The sequence below is a fragment of the Haliotis rufescens genome, unplaced genomic scaffold (assembly GCF_023055435.1).
Source record: "Haliotis rufescens isolate VD_foot unplaced genomic scaffold, xgHalRufe1.0.p SCAF_12, whole genome shotgun sequence".
Lineage (NCBI taxonomy): Eukaryota > Metazoa > Mollusca > Gastropoda > Lepetellida > Haliotidae > Haliotis > Haliotis rufescens.
Genome location: NW_025963802.1, coordinates 29,354,293 through 29,375,666, shown reverse-complemented (window position 1 = coordinate 29,375,666; position 21,374 = coordinate 29,354,293). Strand labels below are relative to the sequence as shown.

Here is a 21,374-nt window from a genome sequence, read left to right as displayed (position 1 = left end):
GCATTGTTTCCATCCCCCTAGTCAGTCCTACTACAGTCTAGGATGTTCAGTGTCTGACAATTGCTCTTATCATGTTATGGTCTTGGCAGACTCACCTTGAGCCATTTATCGACACATTTTGTGTGGAACTCGTGGCCACACGGAAGCACCCTCAGCAGCTGGCGACTCTCGAAGTCACACATGCACACCACGCATGACGTCTGGTCCAGGTCCGAGCGCGGAGTCTCACTGTTAAAGTAGTATGCAGGTAGTTGTTTGATGTCTGCCTTAGAAAGACCTCTAGGCTTGGCCTCTCCCAGTCTCTCCGCTAAGCTCAACAGGGCCTGCAAGACACAATTTACACATAAGTAAAACAAAACATCAGAAGTGGGTTCATTTACTACTAGTGAAACTGAACACACCGGGAGTTGGGCTTTACACACTCCTTCAATTGTATCTATGTAAATTGGGATTGTAGCACTTGTCCATCCAAGAATTCATTCACCCCTGTAAGTTGGATGTTATATTTTACTGCTTGATAACGGTTAATCTGCTCTTGAAGGACAGTCTCACAGCAAACAGCGTGTTGCAAGCATCAGCAAGCGAAGAAACAAAATATACACGTACACCTACCTCGTAGTTTTCCTCCGTCGCCTCGTCTGGGGGGTCTCGGCCGTAGGGAGGCACAGGGGGGTTACCCAACATAGCTCTGGGGAAGAAATAGTATGTGTTAAAGAAGTATTCAGCAATGATTCTCATCAGGATAAGAAGGAGTGAGTGAGTATGGTTTTACACCGCTTTTAGCAATATTCCAGCAATATCATGGCGGGGGACACCAGAAATGGGCTTCACACATTGTACCCATGTCGGGAATCGAACCTGGGTCTTCGGCGTGACGAGCGAATGCTTTAACCACTAGGCTACCCAACCGCCCCTATCATCAGGTTATGGAAAGAATTAACCGATAATAAAAGTGACCAGTAAGTGCTGTCTGTCTAGTAAGTCCATATTTAACACTAAAATCTCCTGAAATGATGCCAAAAGGCACAGACTGAAAGGCTACAAAGGTCATCTAAAGGGCCTGATAATATAACTTACAGGAAGTGAAGAAGGAATCCTGGGTAGGGAGGTGGAGGTGGTGGTAGTGATCCACGTAACCGGCTGCGTCCTGCAGCTCTTCTTGCGTAATAGCGCTGATATGGACCCTGAAAGTAACATGTCATTAAGAATCTACACAACATTGATCAAAGACACATTTACAATACCAAAACTTAGTACATAAATGACATTGCAATAGCAAATATATTTGAAGTTTGAAATAAAAAATTAAATAACTTACAAAATCAAGTAATTGAAAAATATATACATGTATTTCTTTGATATAATCATAAATATCAATTTGCGTTTCTCTTACCATATATATATCATGCGGTGTTGGGTGCACAACTGGCTCTTGTAAAATGACTGGAGGGGAGGGGTTAAGTGTTGCCCCAGGGTGAATACTAGGGGGGAGGGGGTAGTGTGGCCGGTGTTCTGCAATAATCTGCACCTCTTCATCCTGAAACAAAAAATATGAAGATTAATTCTAAATCCTTTACCTATATTCTTAAACAATGGAGCAATGGGTGCTCTGACTTACTCATGAATATTTTTTTTATATCTGTGGTACCTACCCGCATCTGAGGTTGTGGGACATGTGGAAACTGTGCATGTCCGGCGTGCGTCAAGCCATGGTGGTGTGGCATTGGATGGTGAGGGGGTGGGTGGTGCGTATGGTGCAGTATCGGTGGTATCGTGTGTGGCACCGGCATCTGCTGCAGACTGCACGCTGGAATGTGCTGCATGCTGCACGACGGCAGCTGCACCGTGCATGCAGGAATGGACCATGTTGGCTGCGTGTTGCACATCTGCATGTGTGCGGCACTACACACAGGCATATGATGCGGACCGGTGCACACGGGGATGGCATATGGCGTCATGGAAACAGGTGCAGACACTTGAACCTGTGGAAGAAAAAAAGAGATGTGGTTGTGAATTAATGATCAAGAAACATTAGATCAACAGGTTCTCATTAATAATTCATGCGGGCCTGGTAATTTTCACATTAATTCACAGATTGACACAAGGTTGGGGTAGCTTATCCCAGGCATCTCATTTCATACCATTCATATCAATTTCCGGAAACTGTTACAGTGACAAGCAGAAAATTGAATCTCTTAATAATGCATGAGTGTTTTCAGAATTAAAGCTATTAGGCTTTTGTCACATACAATAATTTTCCTTTGAACCTTTACTGAAACGTTGTGACCTATAACAAGATCACGAGTGAAACAAAGTCATGAGGGTTGATGAAGCGTACCTGATCTACATCAATGACGACGGGATGCTGGGGGGACTGGCCGGGCAGGACGGCCGCAGGATGGAGTTGTCTCCCTGTCAACACAGGGGGCTGGAAGGCACGGCGCTCAGGAGATTCCGATTGCCGTAATGTGTTGCGTTCACGAGTTGTCCTCCTTCTAGTTCCAGGGCTGAAATAAAAAGTGGGAATGTTACAACATATCATTGCGTAAACTGTAAACACTCATGTGAACACCATTGGATGCGAACATATAACATCAGAAAAATCATATTGTCTGTTCATCAAATTCTTCCTACACTGTAAGTACAAAAAATCCATGTGTTGCATGGTAGTTGGTGAAAGAGAGTCAAGCAAGTCAAGAGTCCAAGCAATATTCACCCAAATGATACAAACATGGCTGCTGAAATACAGGAAAGATGAAATTCATCCTGAAATATTCTGTTCATAAATGACTAACAATTCCCAGCATGTGACTACCATTATTATCAGCAGCCCCACATATGAAGCAACACATGCCTATCACAAACACAGCCAGCTGTGACACACTCCAGCCACACATGTTCCTAAGTAAACAACCCAACAAGCTCATCAATGAATACCTGGAAAATTTCGACACTAATCCATTCTGATATTCCATCAGGATCCTCCTGGCTGTAATGGCCACATCTCTGCAGAATTTACGCTGCAGTCGCTTTGAATCCAGCTGAATATTTGTGGTTCTTGCAAGGTCTTCTAAGCGAGAGGCCAGCAAGGGAGTTACTTCCCCTATGTCAACTTGTCTGAGCAAGATCAATGTCGAGTCTACAATCTGTTTTTGTTTTGACACCAGCTTCTGAACAAAGCTGGTGAGAGTGGATATCAGCACACTCTCAACCGGCTGGCCTAAGATGCGAGAAATGATCTCCAGCTTCTGCTGAACTTTCTGCATCTTCCTGTCCACGCATATTCTGACGTACAACCACAGGTAGAACTCAAATATGTACTGAGAGTGCAGCTCTTGATAAAACTGAATCAAGTTTTGTTGTGAACACAGTTGGTAAAGATGCTCAAACACCATTTCATTCACGGATCCATCCACACTGATCAGACCAAACTCCCTCAGATGCCTATCGAACAACAAATCCCTTTGTCTATACGGAAGTATCCCACCTTCGTCACGAACTGGGCGATCAGACTCAGCCAGACTGGCCATTGCTGGCCGGGTAGGGACAATGGGACTAGAGGCTGGCCTCCCGTTTATTTCAAACAGTGGATAAAACCGATTCCCCAAAATGACACAATGGGAAGGACAATAGTCTATTTGCGGCCAGCTCACAGTGTGTGCAAGTGTAAGCAAGTCATGCGAATCCGTTGATGAGATGTTGGGACCCGTCAACGCTGTCACACCTCCTACACATTGTATAGGTCGTCGCACCCGACTCTCAGCATGTGCGGCATATTGCTCGGGGACCTGATACAATCCTTTATTTAGGGCGGGTTTCAAATTGTGGGCATTGCTCCATCCATCAATATAACATGTCTCCACACAACCACAGCTGTGTCGCAAGTCCAGCAAATTACTTCCTCTTAAATCCTCCCTGGAGGGGACACAAAGACACCCGCAATTACAAATCCCATATTCAGATGGTAAGAAAGAATCTAATGAGAGGTAATATATTTTTTCAGCAATTTCCTGTAGTCTTTCTTCAGAAAGCACAGAACTGACACTTGTCCTTGTTCTTTGGGAGGATAAAATATCCCAAGCAATGTCAGAAACTTGACTGAAAGCTGTAGACCAAATCTGAGATTCGGTTGAACGACTCCTATTAAACTCCATAAGAGGAATATGGCCCACACGCTCATTCAGCCCTGACCATACAGGTCTACGCAGAGGACCAGTAATAACTGCAGTAATAGCTGTACTCCAACTGATTCAACTGCTGATAGAGGCATGGTACTCCCCACTGATTCACTAGCTATGATTCAGAAAGGGGGAACTTTCCCAGAACACCAGCTGAATCATAATGGCATCCCTTGCCCAAGAAGCACATTTCATAATTCCTGACTAATAACCCTTTGACTCATTAGAAGTGCAACACTGCATGACTAAGTTCACACTTTAGTTGACTGGTAAAGAATGTAAACATATGCTGTGATAGACAGTATCAAGTCAAGTATACACGTACAACACTGGTTGGCAAGTCTACCGCCCTAATTAACCTACACTGGTATTTATTCAATGACTGTAATTACAAAAATTACATGTTCAGAAATGTCAATGCAATTTCCACTGTTGGCTACTTAGATGGAAAGGTTGTATATTTCGAAACGTCAAAACATTCATGCACAAAGTTGGCCTGTGGTAGTATACCGCATGCCAGTACACGCCATCAAGGAAAAAATGCAGACACACGTGAACTGTGACATCATGCTACAATGATTCAGCTCTACAAGTGACATCACCACCTTCAAATGACATCACAAAGGACTTGACACTCCCTGATCCTTCAAGAGTTCTCTCCCTTTGCCTAGCAACCTTGAACAGCTTGACTTCACTCACTGAAGCATGTATGAAGCCATTATACCAAGAAACCATTCAAGTGAACAAAAATATCGACAGGGATGTATTTCAAAGACCCATTTAAAATCTGCTGTGCAGCGACATCCTACAATGCGGGCAGCTACTAGCTTCTATCAGTTTAGAATAAAGTATCATATGCTTGAATGTTGCTGAAACTATCTGCACTACATAGCGATCTGGCTGTATGCCAGATATGTGTGTGGTTTCAACATTGAATGGAAAAAAGAGCTCAATGTTGTTTCAAAGGGATGTGATAAATATTAGCCAGGCCACATGAGACTGTAATCATTCGATTTAGCCTGCTTGCATAAGCAGAGAAAATTTAGCATAAGCACAGCATATGAGTACAGGTGTCCTTCACCTTGCTATTACAACAGGCTGTTGGAAGCCTACATAACAGAGTCATTACCTGCATCTAAATATCGCTCACAATGGCCAACTGAGGACTGACCCATTGTGACCTTTTAATCCAGGCTGATGGATTAGCAAGGACTCTCCATAAAGAAGGAAGTATTCACTTTCTGACGGCTAAGCTGGCAAACATTAGTATCAGAGACAGTTAGGGAAACTGAAATACTTCACACTGAAATAATTCATTACATTCATTTATCAGACCATGAAATGTTTCACATGTCCATCACACTAATAATTTTGTTTCTCAAACCATCAATCAAACTGACACTGCCTAATTTGCATAGAGCTAAGTAATGAAATTTGCCATACACGTGACAGAAGAAAAGTACATGAAATTGATTGCAATTGACAAAATAGCTGGCATTTTTCTCAACGCTTAAACTGAGCCCAAATCAGCTTATTTGTTCTTATTTCGGCTTGGAAAAGGCATAAATATTTAATACATTTTCTTCTGCTTCATGTAGCAAGCTAAGAAAGTTTTTGAGAGCTAGACTTTGGCTGAAACTCAAAATTTCCAGCATCTTGAAAACATCACCCGAGGAAATGCACAAATTATCAAAGCTGCAACCACAAGCTGGGCCGAGTGGAGAGAAAGCGGCCAACAGCTGAACACTAGTCAAGTACCTCACTATACCATCACCATCTGTATAACAACAAATCAGCCTCAGTATAACACCCTCCCAGCCAATGACCTTGCCTCTGCAGAATACAGCAAACCTCCATTATATGGATTCCTAGCCTTTCCATATTCTCCACCACAGGGCAGGCATTCAGGGAAAGGCTTCACAGCTTGCAACACCAGTTAAGTGGGAACCTCTCTGGGCTAGCAGTTATAACCAAGACTAACGCATAGTGTATGAAACCTTATACTACACAATACAATTCTCTCCTCTGAATTCTAGTTTTTCCTGATGCTCATTTCATATTATGCTGTGGAATAGAGCTGGTTATAGACTTTCATTTTAACGATGTAGATTAGTTTTGGTTTCATAAAATACATATATTCCACAAACATGAAGCAGGACTATTATCATTACCAGTCTACAAAATTTTGTTTGTTATTTATTCTTAATTGTTAAGTATATTTTAAGAAATATTTATTAGTATGAAATAAGACACTTCATTTAATATTGAACTACAGAACAAAAGAGTCAAGTAGTATCCTGCTAGAATAACTGAATTAGATGGCTAATGAAATAATCTATAGTACAGTAAAACCTAAACAAGGACTACATGTTTGTCATCATTCCAAGAAAGAAGTGAAAAATAGTTCAGTTATAGAGTGAGTATGATATCCTGTCCCACCAACTTGGATATCAAAGTTAGACCTAAAGGATTTAGTTTAGAAAGAGCCTAAAGGATTAGGTTTAAAAAGAGCCTATAGGATTTAATATAGAAAGAGCATAAAGGATTTAATTTAGAAAGAGCGTAAAGGATTTAATTTAGAAAGAGCCTAAAGGATTTAATTTAGAAAGGGCCTAAAAACATGCGCCCGAAATGTCTGAAAGCATACTCCTTCTGTTGATAAGCAAAGGCCATATATTCTACCTTGTCAGCTGATGACCCCTAGCTAAACTCCAACAACCCTTCCCCAGTGAAATTACCCCTAAGTGCAGCTCATTAGGCAAATTTAGCTGGGGATCAAACTCTTATTGCCTTGTAGCAAAATTACAAGAACAAAGAAAATCGAGTTTTTTCCTACACAACCCACAGGGAGTAATTATATATCCGGGTTAGCATATGTTACATCTTTAAGAGTAGCTGCTATTTCAATAATTTTGTAACCGTTTCATTCAAACATAAATTCAGGGAAATAATCAATAAAAGCTGTTATTTATAATTTCTGACATTTTCTGAAGTAATCCCCACAACACAGTATCCCACAGCTGGGATGTTAATTCGTAACAGGGGATATTCAAGGAGGGAAAAAATCAATTGATTTTACCATATTCCAAACAATGGCTGACTTGTGCAATTAAATATTCTTTATCACTAATCGATAATAGTTCTATTATGTAGAACTGTCCAAAGTGGGTATTTCTTTACATGAAAAGAAACTGTTGCCATGTAACATATTTCAGCAGTCTTATGAAAAGTGTTCATATTTCATTCAAATAATTTTTGAACAAATTGTTTCTGAACTTCCATGAAATGGAAACAAACTTCACAATATTAAATGGTCACAACTGGGGTATTTTATCTGAGACAAGATGGCTGACAGAAAATAGGATTAGCTCCCTCAGCCTGGTAGCTTGGAAGGACAGTTTCAACTCAGAAAATTTGGTGTTGGTCGTGAATTAATTCAACATGTCACGGAAAGGAGATGGATGGCCCAAACCAGCCAAGCCCATTGGCATATGAGTGGTTTCCCTTTTAACTTGCAGCCAATCAGAAAGGCCCGTGAATCACATAGGAGCACGATTTATTTACAGATGCGGGTCAAATCACCCTGAAGCAAGTTTCTAATGGAATCCGGTCTCCCATCTTTTTTCCTATAGGGTTTTATCTGAACACAGTTCGCCTCTGTAGACAGCTTCAAGCTTAAATCTGGGTAGCTAAAAAGATTGGACTGATGGGGAATGGGATTTGTGACCCTCAAACACATAAATTACGTGAAACACATATCTGGAATGCCCCTGGGTTATCTGCCTCTGGAGCATGAATATGAACTAGGAGGAACCGATCTTTCCCCTGGGCAAACATATAGTTTTAGAGATAGGAACAGAGGCGTATTTTGCCCTTAACAAGTTTCTGTTGAGTCAACTCTGTATCCTGTAAACACACTACTAAATACTGCATGGAACAATGTTATGACATAATCTTCTAGATGGCATTACATTTGGTTCTGATTCAAGTCCTGTTTTTATCAAAACATCTAAGTCCACAGGCATGATTCCAATGAAATTCCCCTGACATTTTGTATCAAATTTGCTAAACTAAACTTATCCAAACAAAATTAAGTGAATGCTTTCAACAAAAGGATTATTTTTTAAACTCAAAATCTTTTCAAAGTATAGAAATCTATAACCCAATACTTTTATCTCTTCTTTGTTCATCAAACAATGGAAGCAGAATAGAATTCCCTCAGGGAAAAAAAACTTCAACAAGATCCTTCATTTGTGCCACAATGCCCCCAGGCAGACTTTCAAAGTTATCTGATACCCCCCATGTGACACCATGGACTAGTCCATAACAACAGATGGATTATACCATTGCATTGCACAAGGGTATATAGATAGGAAAATTAATTGATAACTTGTGTACAGCAGGAGCATAAAGATGTCACAAGGTTAACTTGGCATTCATGTGACATCAGGTAAAGTTTAATGTCAGATGTAATCAACTTATTTCAGACAGGGCATTTTATTCTATAGTCTGTTTCAGGTATTTTAAGCAGCCAAGGACAGTGATTTATGAAGTATTTCAAGATAATGCCAATGCAATTGATCATGATTAATTCCTCAAAAATCGTCATGAACTTTGATAGTGATTCACAAAGGGGCCACAAAATGTGAAAACAATTCTTAACAGAGTTTCATTGTTGTGAAAGGTGAACAATGTATCAAGCAACATTTCCAGTCACCTTTATGGGCTTGCTCCTCTACTAAGAAACTCTAGAAAGACATCTGTCTCTTACTCAAAAGTGTTTAGTACATTGAGGTGCCTATGGAATGCTACCTGAACACTCCCACACCAACAGTATCATGTGACAAATGTAAAAAATAAATTAAACACAATACCCAAGAATAACCACTTGCAGGCAGATATCTATGTTGACAATTATAGACAACTATTTACTCGTATCACATGTTTTGTAACACAGTTGACATTCAAACTGACCATCATGATCAATGCTGAAGTACAGAAGTATCCAGTCAACAAGAAGTGGACTCGAAGAATACCTGGCCCCAATACAGGCAATGTTTCAGAAGGGTTGTCGTGGAACAATTAGGAATAGCATATTCTCTTGAGTATAGTGCACATCATACATGAACGTAATGAGTTTTGACGTCTTTTTCCCAATGCAAAGACATTACCTCGAGCATGCAACACGCCATACACCAGGTCTACAAATCAGTAGGACATATGCAAGTTAATCCTGTTATTACACTATCTGGTTATTAAAATGGTCCATTGTATATCTGGTCATTGTATGTTTGAAATCTTTTTTAATAATTCTATACAACCTTTCATTCAAATTGTTACATTAATTATGGCGAATTCATGACTAAACTGATTGGAAGAACACACCACCACATTTATTTAAAGCAACCACAATCAGATAAACGCTACTGATGCCAAGAAACGAACATTAGTTGACAGAGAATAGAGACATACGTCATAAATGTCATACTTTTATATTTGTTTTTAATATTTGTTGTAGTTTGACTTTTATGTATCGACATATTATTTTCACAATCAAACCTAGTGAAGTTTCAAATGGTGACTTGCCAAACTGTAAAATTCGTAAAGTATATCTGGCAAAATATGTAAGTGGTATACTTATAGTTATTATTATTTTAAGTATACATTGTAAAATTTGCAACAAAAATTCCATGACATTAGAATATATTATTCCTGGTAAAATAGTTTCAGATACAATTTCTGCCGATCACTGCATGAAAATACTTATAAGTTATTTTACTGGGAATTTTTGTAACGAAATAACAGATCTGGGAGAAAATTTGTGTACAGGTGATAGCTATTTCCAACGTAGTTTACAAGATATCTGCACATATATAATAATGCCTTCCAGCAACACAATGTAGCTCATAAAATACTCATACATCTTTTCCCTGAAACACACTGCATCCCCCAGAGGGGAGTGCACACACACTATTCTCCTGAAAATACAGTAAGCAGTGTTTGATGTTACTTTGTCAATTGCAGTAAGCAATTCTCCACCAGTACAACCAGCAGGACGAAGCAACTCATCTTTTAACTGGACTACACATAGCCCAAGATGTCCATGATCAAGCGTGCTTATAAGCAGGTGCTTACCTTCTCCTTGCTCTGGGCGTGGTGCAGCGCTCACCGGGCACTCTCCTCTGTGTGGAGCTTCGTCTTCGTACTGATCTGGCCGCGTCCAATATAGCATCCCTCTGACTACTAGGGGGAGGACTGGGGGAGTTAGTGAGGTCCACTATGTTCCCGGACGTTTTCCGCCGCTTTCTACTTGGACTTTCACTCTGGAGAAAGAATAATATCACATTAATTTAAAACATCCAAGCACATGAAGATTCTACACACTGCTCTATAGGAGACTTCTTGGGTGTGTGTATCATTCTAACTATTGTTCAGTGCAGATCATACAAGTGTCCAAGTAAGAACACATTTGTGTATTTATCAATTTAAGATGAGTTCATAGCCAGAGCCTTTCCCCTAGGATAACACCAGAACCAAGTGCAAGGAATAGAGTTTCTCCCACATTAGACTGCCATTAAACATACATAAACAGAAGCTGACAAATGTCAAAAAGACAAATCACATTACCAAATGTCGAGAGAATAGTTTTTACGGAACAGTCATTCCCATATTATTCACTGTAGCTTACCAGTTCTTATTCAGACTTGAAATAGATACAATGTTGGAGGATGTTTTCAAACAATGAATCATGTAAATGTTTTTCAAAATGTGTCAGCATCAACCGTAACAGATCCAGAGTGCCATTAACTCTTCGAGGACATGCCCAGTCGAACATATACGGATATTGATGCACATGTATGTTTCAGGTCTTTGACCCACCTTCTATTTGAACAGGCTTTTTCTACCATAAGAAAGCCCCCCGAAGACAACTTCCCATTGGACAACACCAAACAATAACAATGCTTAGTACCTGTGCTCAGTAATAACTAGGAAAGAAATGAACTGTTATGGACACTGACTAGATCTAAACCATGATAATTGTTCTACATCAGCTCTCATACTTCAATACCATGGCACAGTGAAAAGACATCTGTGTGTGGAGAATAAAGATAGCACACACTGCCAGGAGCTGTGGTAACCCTGGATGCGATGTCGCTACCTGGCTGCTGCTGCCACCGCACAGAGACATCACAATGGCGGGAAATCGGCAAGCTAATTTGGGGCCTTGCAAATGTATCTAGATTATTTGAGTTGGGTAGCCATGTGATATTTCCAGGAGAGATATTTCTGTGATGATGGAAGCTGGGGATAGAAATAAGTGACAAGTAACTTCCTATCTTGACTGACCAGTTTTCTTTAGATTCAGTTTCAAGTTTATTTGGAAATATTTGATATATTCACAAAATTATATGATAAATGATTTGCATGCTGTTTCCATGTGTAACATTTTGATACCATATTTAATATTTTGTTTATTTTCTTTATAGTGTAGGGGATGGTGGGCTTCGCCAAGAAGTACAAATACAGTACCGGTCAAAGATCCTTTCCATCGTTACCACCACCATTGCAAGCTGAGTGTAAGCTTTGGGGTAGGTCATCTTTAGAAAAATTACAATCTATTTGATAAGTCTTGGATGGACTACAAAGGAGACAGGCAAGAAGCTCCATGTTGTTTTTTTTAAATCGTCTGCAATAATCTGTAATGCCTCATTCCAAAAGGACAGTTACAAACTCATTTTCTATCAGCCCACGCAGCGGTTCTCCTGTTACAAACAAACCCCCAGCACATTGGCAAGCAAATGGCTTGTCACATTGAATACGATGTGCTAAATATTCTTGAAATGAACAGAGAAAGATGAACCAAACAGGGTAATGACAGGATGTGTACCCTGTCGCTTGAGCAGTAAGGGACACAAACAAGTCTCATTTCAAAGGAGGTGGTGCAGGAGAGTGGTAATTGCACTAACTGTATTCCAACACTCTGCGCCTACATTCAGATGGGGAGGTAATGTATCACACAATCCCAGCTCAAGAAAGGTAGTTGGAACACACCACACTGAAATTGATTATCACACATTTCACATTTTTCTTGTCGGTTATCAAAGAACAAGGCTGCAACATACATCTCAAACTGATGAATTTCAACTGAAACACCGCAGGGAACCTCCAAGTTCTGAGGGAAGCCGGAAATCTTGCAAACCTTTCGTGAAGAGGACACAAAAGAGGCTGAAGACTATTGGGCAAGTGGGGGGATGTTTCTATCACTGCTGTCACATCAAAAGCGTGGATGAGGAGTTGAATTTCCGAGTGTAATTGGTGGTGCCTGCCCCCAAGTCCCACACTCCCAAACCTCAGGGGAAAGGTGGCTGCCTCAAGACACCAACCCTTCCCTCAACAAGTACGTTCCACACCACTGACTCCACATATAATAAAACATAATTAAAATGCAAGGCAAAAGAATTTCAGTGTGTTCACTGAAGGCTTGTAATGAAATGACTTAACTGAATAAGCGACAAATTGGAGTTCATACTCTTTCCCATCAGATACACAATGCTGAAAGGCTGTTATTATTTGTTTTTTTCTTTTTATTAAGCACTATTCAGTTAAATTATGTTTGTATTTACACTGTTCAGATATGTTCTGTGGGAAAAATAACTACTTTCATGACTGTTAAAGTTATGATGTACCGACATTTCAGCTGTGCTCTGCAGCTAGATTGGACCTGGCCCTTGTTTGCCAAGCTAATATTGATCTTCTTAGCTGGAGACAAATAATCAATAAACCGAATCAATTTTCCAAATAGCAATTGATACAAATTTCTAGTTGAGTGAACAAACTATTGTCCCCGTGGTATGTGCGTTCAAGTAAAACTCAGAAATAAGCAAACAGTTTGGTCCAGTGGCTCCATGACTGACAGTTACGTAAGTCTACTTCCACACCAACTCACAACCAGCCAACATAGCTGGTTTCAGGAATGTGGAGTGAATGTCCACTGGGCTTGGTCCCAGAGACAAATAAACAGAGTGGACCAGGGAAACAGGAGAAATGTACAGTAAAGCTGAGCCGCTGGTGGCTCCTCGTCCTGGAGTATGGTGAAACCAGCGTGGGTGCTCTAGGCATGTACCAGCTGTTTACTTTGCCCACAAAAAGTTTGAGGGAGCCCGTATCCCAAGCTTTTGAAAAGTACCGGCCTTTCAGAAGGCCCTGAATGGCCCTTGTTAAGTGATTTTTAAGGTGTGCACGTGATATTGGATATTGGGACCCGCTCTCAAACGATACTGCACTGGGCTCAGATGAAATTAATTGGGGTCTCAAGCTGTTTTTTAAGTCTGTGACAACACTGAAATTTGCGTAGTTGGTCTAATATACGTACAGAGTGTTTGTTTAGAATTTTTGAATCAGATCATAGGCTGATAAAATTCTCCAGTAAAACAGTTCGGGCTTTTGAAATGTGAAACTGTGTCAGGTAAGGAAAAAACATCAACTTGAAGTGGTCTGTGACATAGTTCCATGGAAAGAAAAGTACACAGACATCCTTACTCTGCCAGTCAAATGAGTACATTAGATTCAAGTTCTATCAATTTATAGAGCCTGTACATGAGATTCATTTACCAACCGATTTACAACTGAATCAAAGCTGACCAATTCAATGACTTATTCACAACCTAAAGGTATAACCGACCTAGCACTGGAGATGAATTAAACATGTAAATAAACACCCAATTCAAAGTATGATAAATATCATATAAATAAAGGAGAAAATGAATCAAGATTTACCATTGAGAGTTGAGTGTCTGTTATAACACAATCACACATGATGTCACTTCTACTGAATTCGTTCTTGTTTCTTCTGTCACTCCAGTACACACATTCACCTTTTACTTGTCCCTGGTTTTCTACCTTCTCCCTATCCAGTTGAGAACAAACCTTGAGTCTGTCACAACCACTGAACAACAGCTACACCCTCATCTCCAATCCCACTATGACTGTCCTCTATGCTGAGATCAACATCCTATTCCCTGCCCTCTTCTCCCCACCCCCATGCCGCCTCACCCCTACTCATTCCAAAGCACACCATAGGCAACGGCCTCACTCTCACACACAACATCAAGGTATGAGTTCATTCAGTTTTATCGGTCACACCGATAGCAGAACCACTCCTCTCTATACAGGCCGCGCACACTAACACACACACACACACACAATCTGCCGGCTCACAGTACAGGCTGCCTTGCTCCACCGCCTGCAGTACAATCTCTTATTCAGCCCTAACAGTACCAACCCCACTGAACCCCTATGGGCAGACCCATTCAACCAGGACACAATAGTGGGTCTACTAGGGACTGTGACCCAAGATAAACGTTGACACATGCCCCCAGGGGAGGGGCTGTAGGACAGGGGGAGAGAAAGAGAAAGCTCATTAGTCCAGAGCCAGCCATCCGTGAAACTGTCAAAGTCGGCTGCAGTATAAAGGGAGAGAATTACTTAGGGGTAGCCAGGGTTAAAATTCCTTAATAATGCCCATTGCCATAAAATCCTCATGGTCTATGGATTAGCTTAATACGTCAGCGATAGCAGCCAGCCTGCATGTGATGTCTCTCAAACATTAAAAGTAATCGCTCATCATAAATTCTTGACGATTCAATCATTAATTCTTATCAACTCATTCATCCTTTCTTCCTTCCCTTTCATTTGCATTCAATTCCTCCTTTTTTGTTCATGCTTTGCCACGGCTGACTATCAGTTACATCTCTACAGTCAGGGGGAAATGGAAGGATTTACAGTTTTTCAACAAATCCCTCATGGCTCAAGAGACAGGGCGATTTCAAGCTTAAATAAAGGAAAAGATTAACTTAAGAGTCAAGGATTTAAAGCATTTGAAGTAATTCCCTCTCATGGTGCAAAGAAACCTTCATACAACGATACTACCCTAAATTTCAACAGCTACTTAGCCCATTAAGTATTCATTGCCAGTATTCCTAATTTTGAAATGCCAGGTGTATTACCGTCAAGTGTCATATTACACCAAATACAGAATTTTGTGAACCTCTTTGGAGAAAAGTTTGATTACATTTGAAAACCTATTTAGACATGAAAATTGTTTGTAAAAATTGATGAAATGGAATGTTCAAACAATGATTTGGGGGAGAAAACAAATTCATTTATCTATACATATACATACACATGCACATACATATATATGTACATACCTTACTCTGATGACCTAACGCTATGACAACTTCAACCGACGAGGTGAATCCAAGCATAAAGACAGAGTGTAAATGAACTTGCACATGAGTCGTGTTATTCTTAATATTCTACAGATATTCCACAACTATTTGTTTTTACATTTTTGTATAGCCAATTGAGCAAATATTTAAAAATATGTAAATAAAAGTGTCCCTCATTCCGCAACTAAGTTTCCAGTGTAACACATTTACATAGGAGTAGCAGCATGATAACACTCATGAATAATTCCAACATTTTCTTTCACAACTTGGAAGCTTTTTTTATCGACTTCTAAAAAAACGAACAACCATCTGGGACCATTGACTCTTTCTTCCTGAGAGCTGCTGATTTTTTTTCAAACTTTGTCATGCAAAACCCGACCCACCCCATAAGGGCCGTCCATACTGGCCATGGCAAGAGCTGTTCTTGGGAGGCCGAGTTGAGCATGCTTCTCATTATCAATTATTCAGTATGGGTCAATACTGGGGCCCAAGACAAGACCGCTGGACTCCCGGCACGCAGGCGGCAACACTGACTGTCGCCTTCTTCAATTATTTCACAGGGAAATCTAGACTTTGTCTTCTCTCAGACCAGTGGCGTCCCAGTGTTTTCAAACTTGAGAATTTCGTTTGAAATCGGCTTTGTTTTTCCTTCCTTGCACATTTCGTGATTGGCTGAACATACGAGAGGCTTTTGTTTTAAGGGAGAATGTTTGTTTTGTTGCTAACTATGTGCAAGAAATGTGAGCATGGAGCTTGGGTGGTTGTTGTCCGTAATTGTATTAAGATTTCTCATTGTTTCCCCATCACTTAATCATGGAGGAATCTTAAGCTCTCATATATGAACAGTCAGTACAAACTATAACTAATTGTGAAAACACAACTGAAATCCTAACTTCAGCCATTAAAACCATGTTCAGTTTGAACCACATTAATCGAGAGAAAAAAGCCAAAGAAAGCAACTGACTCCTAATTATCCGTTCAAACTTTGCCACAGAAGCACATATACACAAATGGACGCACTGAACATCAGCAATATGAAATCAACGACTCTCAAATGTCTTTCATTCCGAATGTGACAACTGAAATTGGAAAACATTGCGACTTTCAACACCAGAGGGATGTTCCCTGGCATATGCCCCCATGGTCACATCAAACATTTGACATGTAATGAATGGAATTTTTCAGCGAAGTTTGCTTATTTGCATATTGTCCATTTCTCTCCGGAAAATAAAACAAAAATGAGCTAGTGTCAAGTCTAGCAGGATTCACTGAAGGCTGAATGCCCTGAACACTGATGTTGGTGTCTTTATGCAAATAAGCTCTTCTCATTCGCAAGCTGTCATCTTTCATTGATTGGCTCTTTTTGTGCAAAGTATGCAGCGGGAAAACTGGCCGATAATGGGGGCGGAATGCACAGCCATTGTACTGGTCATGTGACAGGACGTACGGAAAGGAAAATACAGGGACAATCGTGCGTGCAGTTCGTGATCGTCAGGTAGCGGATGAACAATGCCACATTGTAACTTGCATAGGATGCCATATGCTGCCTTAAACTCCATACTTTCCCCTTCCAATCAAATTAACAGAAATTATCAATTTCTCAATATTTTTTTTCCCATGGCCAAACTCCACATATTCGCCAAAGTGTTTCGCCTTCCAACGGACATTCACATAATCAATATTTCATTGTTAGCCAGCCTGAGCCATTCTTTCTTAAGAGATAATTGGCAAGTCATTAAAAATAAAAAAGGCTTGATGAAATTCAATATCTGAAATAATTTCAGCAATGAACATCCCTTGAGATGTTATCTGTTTTTCCTCAGGTAAATAGTAGAAACAGCCATGGACTAAATATCTCTTTACATAGATCAATGACATTCTAACTTTTCCTCTTTCACATACTATCTCAATATATGAACTAACCCAGCACACATCTATTTCCCACCTTCAGAGCTACAGATAAGCTGCGTATCTGCGTGAAATACGTATCAGAAATGCAGAAATACGCAGTAAAATAAAATCCAAGCGTATCAAATACGCAACGAACATTACAGATACGCTACTAAAATAAAACTTTTGCGTATCATCAAAATATTGTGAAGTAACCCTGCGTATTCGATTAGCAAATCAGCAACTTATTTTGAAATTATAAACGGGCATTCCATCAACCTTGCCAAACTCCACGATGACAGTTACATCATGATCATTTGCCATCACACTCCTTCTGGCAGTATCGTGGTATTTTTTAGTCCTATAAAGTTCTCGAACCCACACGACACCAGTTTGCAGGAACTAGATGAATAGTGTTTTTAAATATTTAACTTAAATACCCACATGTGTAAAAACTAGCGGGTAACAGAAATTTGAATACCCGGATAGAATTACCGATACCCAATGATTTTAAAATGCATGGGTAAAATACCCACAACGTACACCAAAAGCTTATCTGGAGCTCTGCACCTTTGCACAAAACGAGACTGAATTACAAAGTAACAAATGTGGAAAGTTGACGTACCACTGTTCTATGTAAATTGAAATGTATTCTTTCTAAGATATGTATGGTAGCTACAGTTTGGAGGATATCCTTCAATTCAGTACTGAAAAAATACATACTTCATTATATTTGTATAATGGTTAAACCATGTCACAGATTTTGATATATAGTACTGGCAATATTTTACCTGGAAAGTCTATTATTAAAGATCCTGTCATGCTGTTTTTGTTACAGTTCATGAAGATATCTTTTATCTGACAATTACAATGGTGAATAATAGCATTTTGCAACTGAATCCATCATCACTAGTACCTGACAGGGATCTAGTTGCTCATAGTCTGTAGCCTGACTCATCTTATTTCCAAGGGAAAAAAATTAATTTCAATTTGAACCATTCATGAACAGTGAAGAGGTTCTTGTCACATATACTTAAAAAAGAGAGAGGATTTTCCAGGCAGAAATTGATTCCGAAATGAACACTGACCAAGTCACATTTGTTTGTAGGTTTCAAGAAAAACTTTCAGGATCAATACATTCTTAGTGGTAAGATTGATTTTCTATAAACATTTGAAATTTTTATGACTCTCAAAAGTGAACACTATTTAGGTTGTGTGCTTCTGTTAAACAAATCACTACAGCGTACTATCTGCACCAAACTATTGTCAAGCCTAACAGCATAAATTCCACTCCCTCCAAACACGTACATGGACAAACACTGATCAAGACATGTTTATGTCTATTTCAAGAGTTATGTAAGGAATTTCAGGAAAGGATAAATGTATCTCAAATGTAAAACAAGAAACAGACATTGATTTGACCATGATCACAATCACTTGAGTATTTTCTTTACTTATGGATCTCACTGTCAGCTTGTTTGAGCCGAAGAAAGAAACCAAGTGCTAGTGAACTATGAACCAAAGACTTGGTCCCCAAACCTATGTGAGCAGGACACACAACCGCGTGACACTGGGCCCCCTGGAAAACACTGGACTAAGAAACCACTTTGATCACCAGTAGTCAGCCGATGGCAACCTTTGTACTGGCAGACTTGGTGAACAAGGAGGTAGACATTAGGTTCTACTGGTCAGCTGGGTGCAGGACTCACAAGTACCAGAAACATGGGGCCACTTCAGTAACATACTATATCCCTAAGAATTACTTGTGTCAATTTCAGTATTCATCTACTGATTTCATTACTATCCTCTGGATTGTGAAGGAATAAATTGCACTTAAATTCAGTGTAGTTTTGTCAATTTCTGTATTTTAGTTAAAGTAATCCCTTGGCTCTGTTAATTTCAGCAGTGTTCAAGTAAGCCTGAATGTCAAGGGTTCCTTGTCATAGTCCCAAGGAAAAGAATTTAGAGGGAGTCAAGATTAAAACAGTATTATTAGTGAACACTATTAATATATTTTTGAACACTGTTCAGTATGTGTTCATTACTTTCAAGGTGTGTATTTTTATCTATTTCAGTATGTTCATCATTTTCAGAGCAAGACTGCACCTGTCCCTTAGTTTGCCATGTCAATGTCGTTATCACAATCATCCTTTTTCTGTCAAACATGAAATGTATAAGCATCCATTTCAGTATACCAGTGTCGTTTTCAGACATACATTTGAGTCATAAATACATCATAAATGCATCAGTTTCAGCATAGCCATCATATTTGCAATATCACTTTCAGTATGACTGACTGTATGTAGTGTAATGTCAGCATGCTTAACACACTCTACTAACATGGCAGCACGACATGAAATATTAACCAGTTTGAGAATGAACATGCATCTCAAAATCATGTAAAATTCATACATTATATCTTAGTTACTTCTGAACAGATGATAAGGAATTCACATTTTACAGACCACAGCATCTGTGACACTTTAATCAGAGGAATGCAAGTCCCATGGTTAGGTTCAAAGGACTTGTAATCTCTTCAAAAAGCACTAACTATTCACTGTCAACTTTTCCAGCCTTTCAAAGCCAGTTCACACACAAGCTTGCACCTACCCCACATACTGTAAGTCCACACATTCTAAAACTGTTCTGGTTAGTCACACTTCGTTGTTGGTATCCACAGTTATCGATCCTTCGTCATCTCATCTCTACATCCAAACCATTTCTTAGCTTGTCAATATCTAGCTGAGTCCTCGTTCAACAGGGTGGGGAGGTTTGGGTCTTGCAATTGGGTTTCTGTATTTTCTTGTCAATATCCACCTAGTTGGTCGTCAATATCCCAACCTTGCATCTATGCATGCGTGTATGTCAGTAATGGCCATGGAGACAGTGGGGGTAGTGTATGAGGTAGGCATGCCTGAGGCCAGAGATGTGGGCAGCCAGTGAAATTGACAACTGCCTGAGGCAGGTAATCCACATGGGTGTCATCAAAGGGGGGTGCCCTGAGCCGTGGGGAGGGGGTGTGTAGATTGCCTTGTCTCCCACCTGACCTACTTAACCACACAGCCAGAACAATGTCAAGCTTTCTACACCATAACCTGCTCAGCAATTTCCGGGACAAAACCTACACAACCCTCAAAGCATTTTTGCACATAGTTAGGCCTTGGGTATAGTTTTTCCTTGACAAATTGGACCTTTATGAGTCTCAGATAGTGATGCATCATTGAGTTCGGATCAGGATAAAATTGTCTACAGGCACTGACATGAAATCTGTCATTTTCCTGCATGTTTCAGAAAGTATGTCAGTTGGAGATTGTGTCTATCTTACTGAAATAGACGAGTTCGTGAAATATGCATGCAAGGAATGTTGTCAATTTCACTCACCTTTCTTGTCGGATCATCCGTAATAATTCCTGAGTAAATTTGAGGAGAGTGCTGCATCTGTTGACTGAGGTTACTATGGAGATCTGGAAAGCAAAATGCAAACTTAAATCTCCTGCCAATTAGTGAATATTTTCATTTGCAAGTAATATGGCGAAACAAAATCCTGTAAAGTTCACCTAGAGAAATTCCCCCTAATACTGCCTTATCATGGCTGGGCACACCAGTGAGTGAGTTAAGATTTAACGTCACATCGGCAGTATTTCAGCTATATCGGGACGAGACTGGGCACACCAAAAGCTAGCTTCACATACTGTACCAAACGGGGGAAATCAAACCTAGGTCTAAGGCAACCACTTGATCTCTTTTCTAATCCAGTACAAAAGTTCAGTTACAGTAAGCACAAATAATGAATAAACGGCTATATACTCAGACAGAGTCATTAGAATATGACAAATCCCCTAGGCCCCAACAACAGCAAAAGGGACCACTTCAGCCCCTGGTTAATACATGTACCAAGTTTGGATGAAAAATCTTTGAAGGTTTTCAAGTAATGCTCCGGAAATGATATACAGATGGACCAGATGATGACTATATCCCCCTGCATCATATACCGAGGGGTATAAAACAGTGGAGAAAACAATATTTATTATTTACGACTATGATATCACAAAAGGGTCAAATCCAACTTCAAAAG

General features: G+C 39.9%; 1 protein-coding gene across 7 annotated transcripts in view; it reads right to left on the bottom strand.

Annotated features, from left to right (window-relative positions):
- The window catches only part of LOC124116787 (E3 ubiquitin-protein ligase RNF38-like), an 86,939-nt gene that overhangs the window by 3,416 nt on the left and 62,149 nt on the right, over window positions 1-21,374 (bottom strand). For 5 of the 7 annotated variants that reach the window (XM_046478318.2, XM_046478345.2, XM_046478335.2 and 2 more), the window contains 8 exons: window positions 20,681-20,763; window positions 10,314-10,501; window positions 2,339-2,507; window positions 1,653-1,982; window positions 1,394-1,537; window positions 1,078-1,184; window positions 607-688; window positions 96-323 (listed from right to left, as the gene is read on the bottom strand). In XM_046478318.2, coding sequence (XP_046334274.1) covers window positions 96-323; window positions 607-688; window positions 1,078-1,184; window positions 1,394-1,537; window positions 1,653-1,982; window positions 2,339-2,507; window positions 10,314-10,501; window positions 20,681-20,763 — 1,331 coding nt within the window. Of the gene's footprint in view, window positions 1-95; window positions 324-606; window positions 689-1,077; window positions 1,185-1,393; window positions 1,538-1,652; window positions 1,983-2,338; window positions 2,508-2,937; window positions 4,523-10,313; window positions 10,502-20,680; window positions 20,764-21,374 lie in introns of those variants that run through there. The other 2 variants (XM_046478302.2, XM_046478310.2) reach the window with 2 other exon arrangements.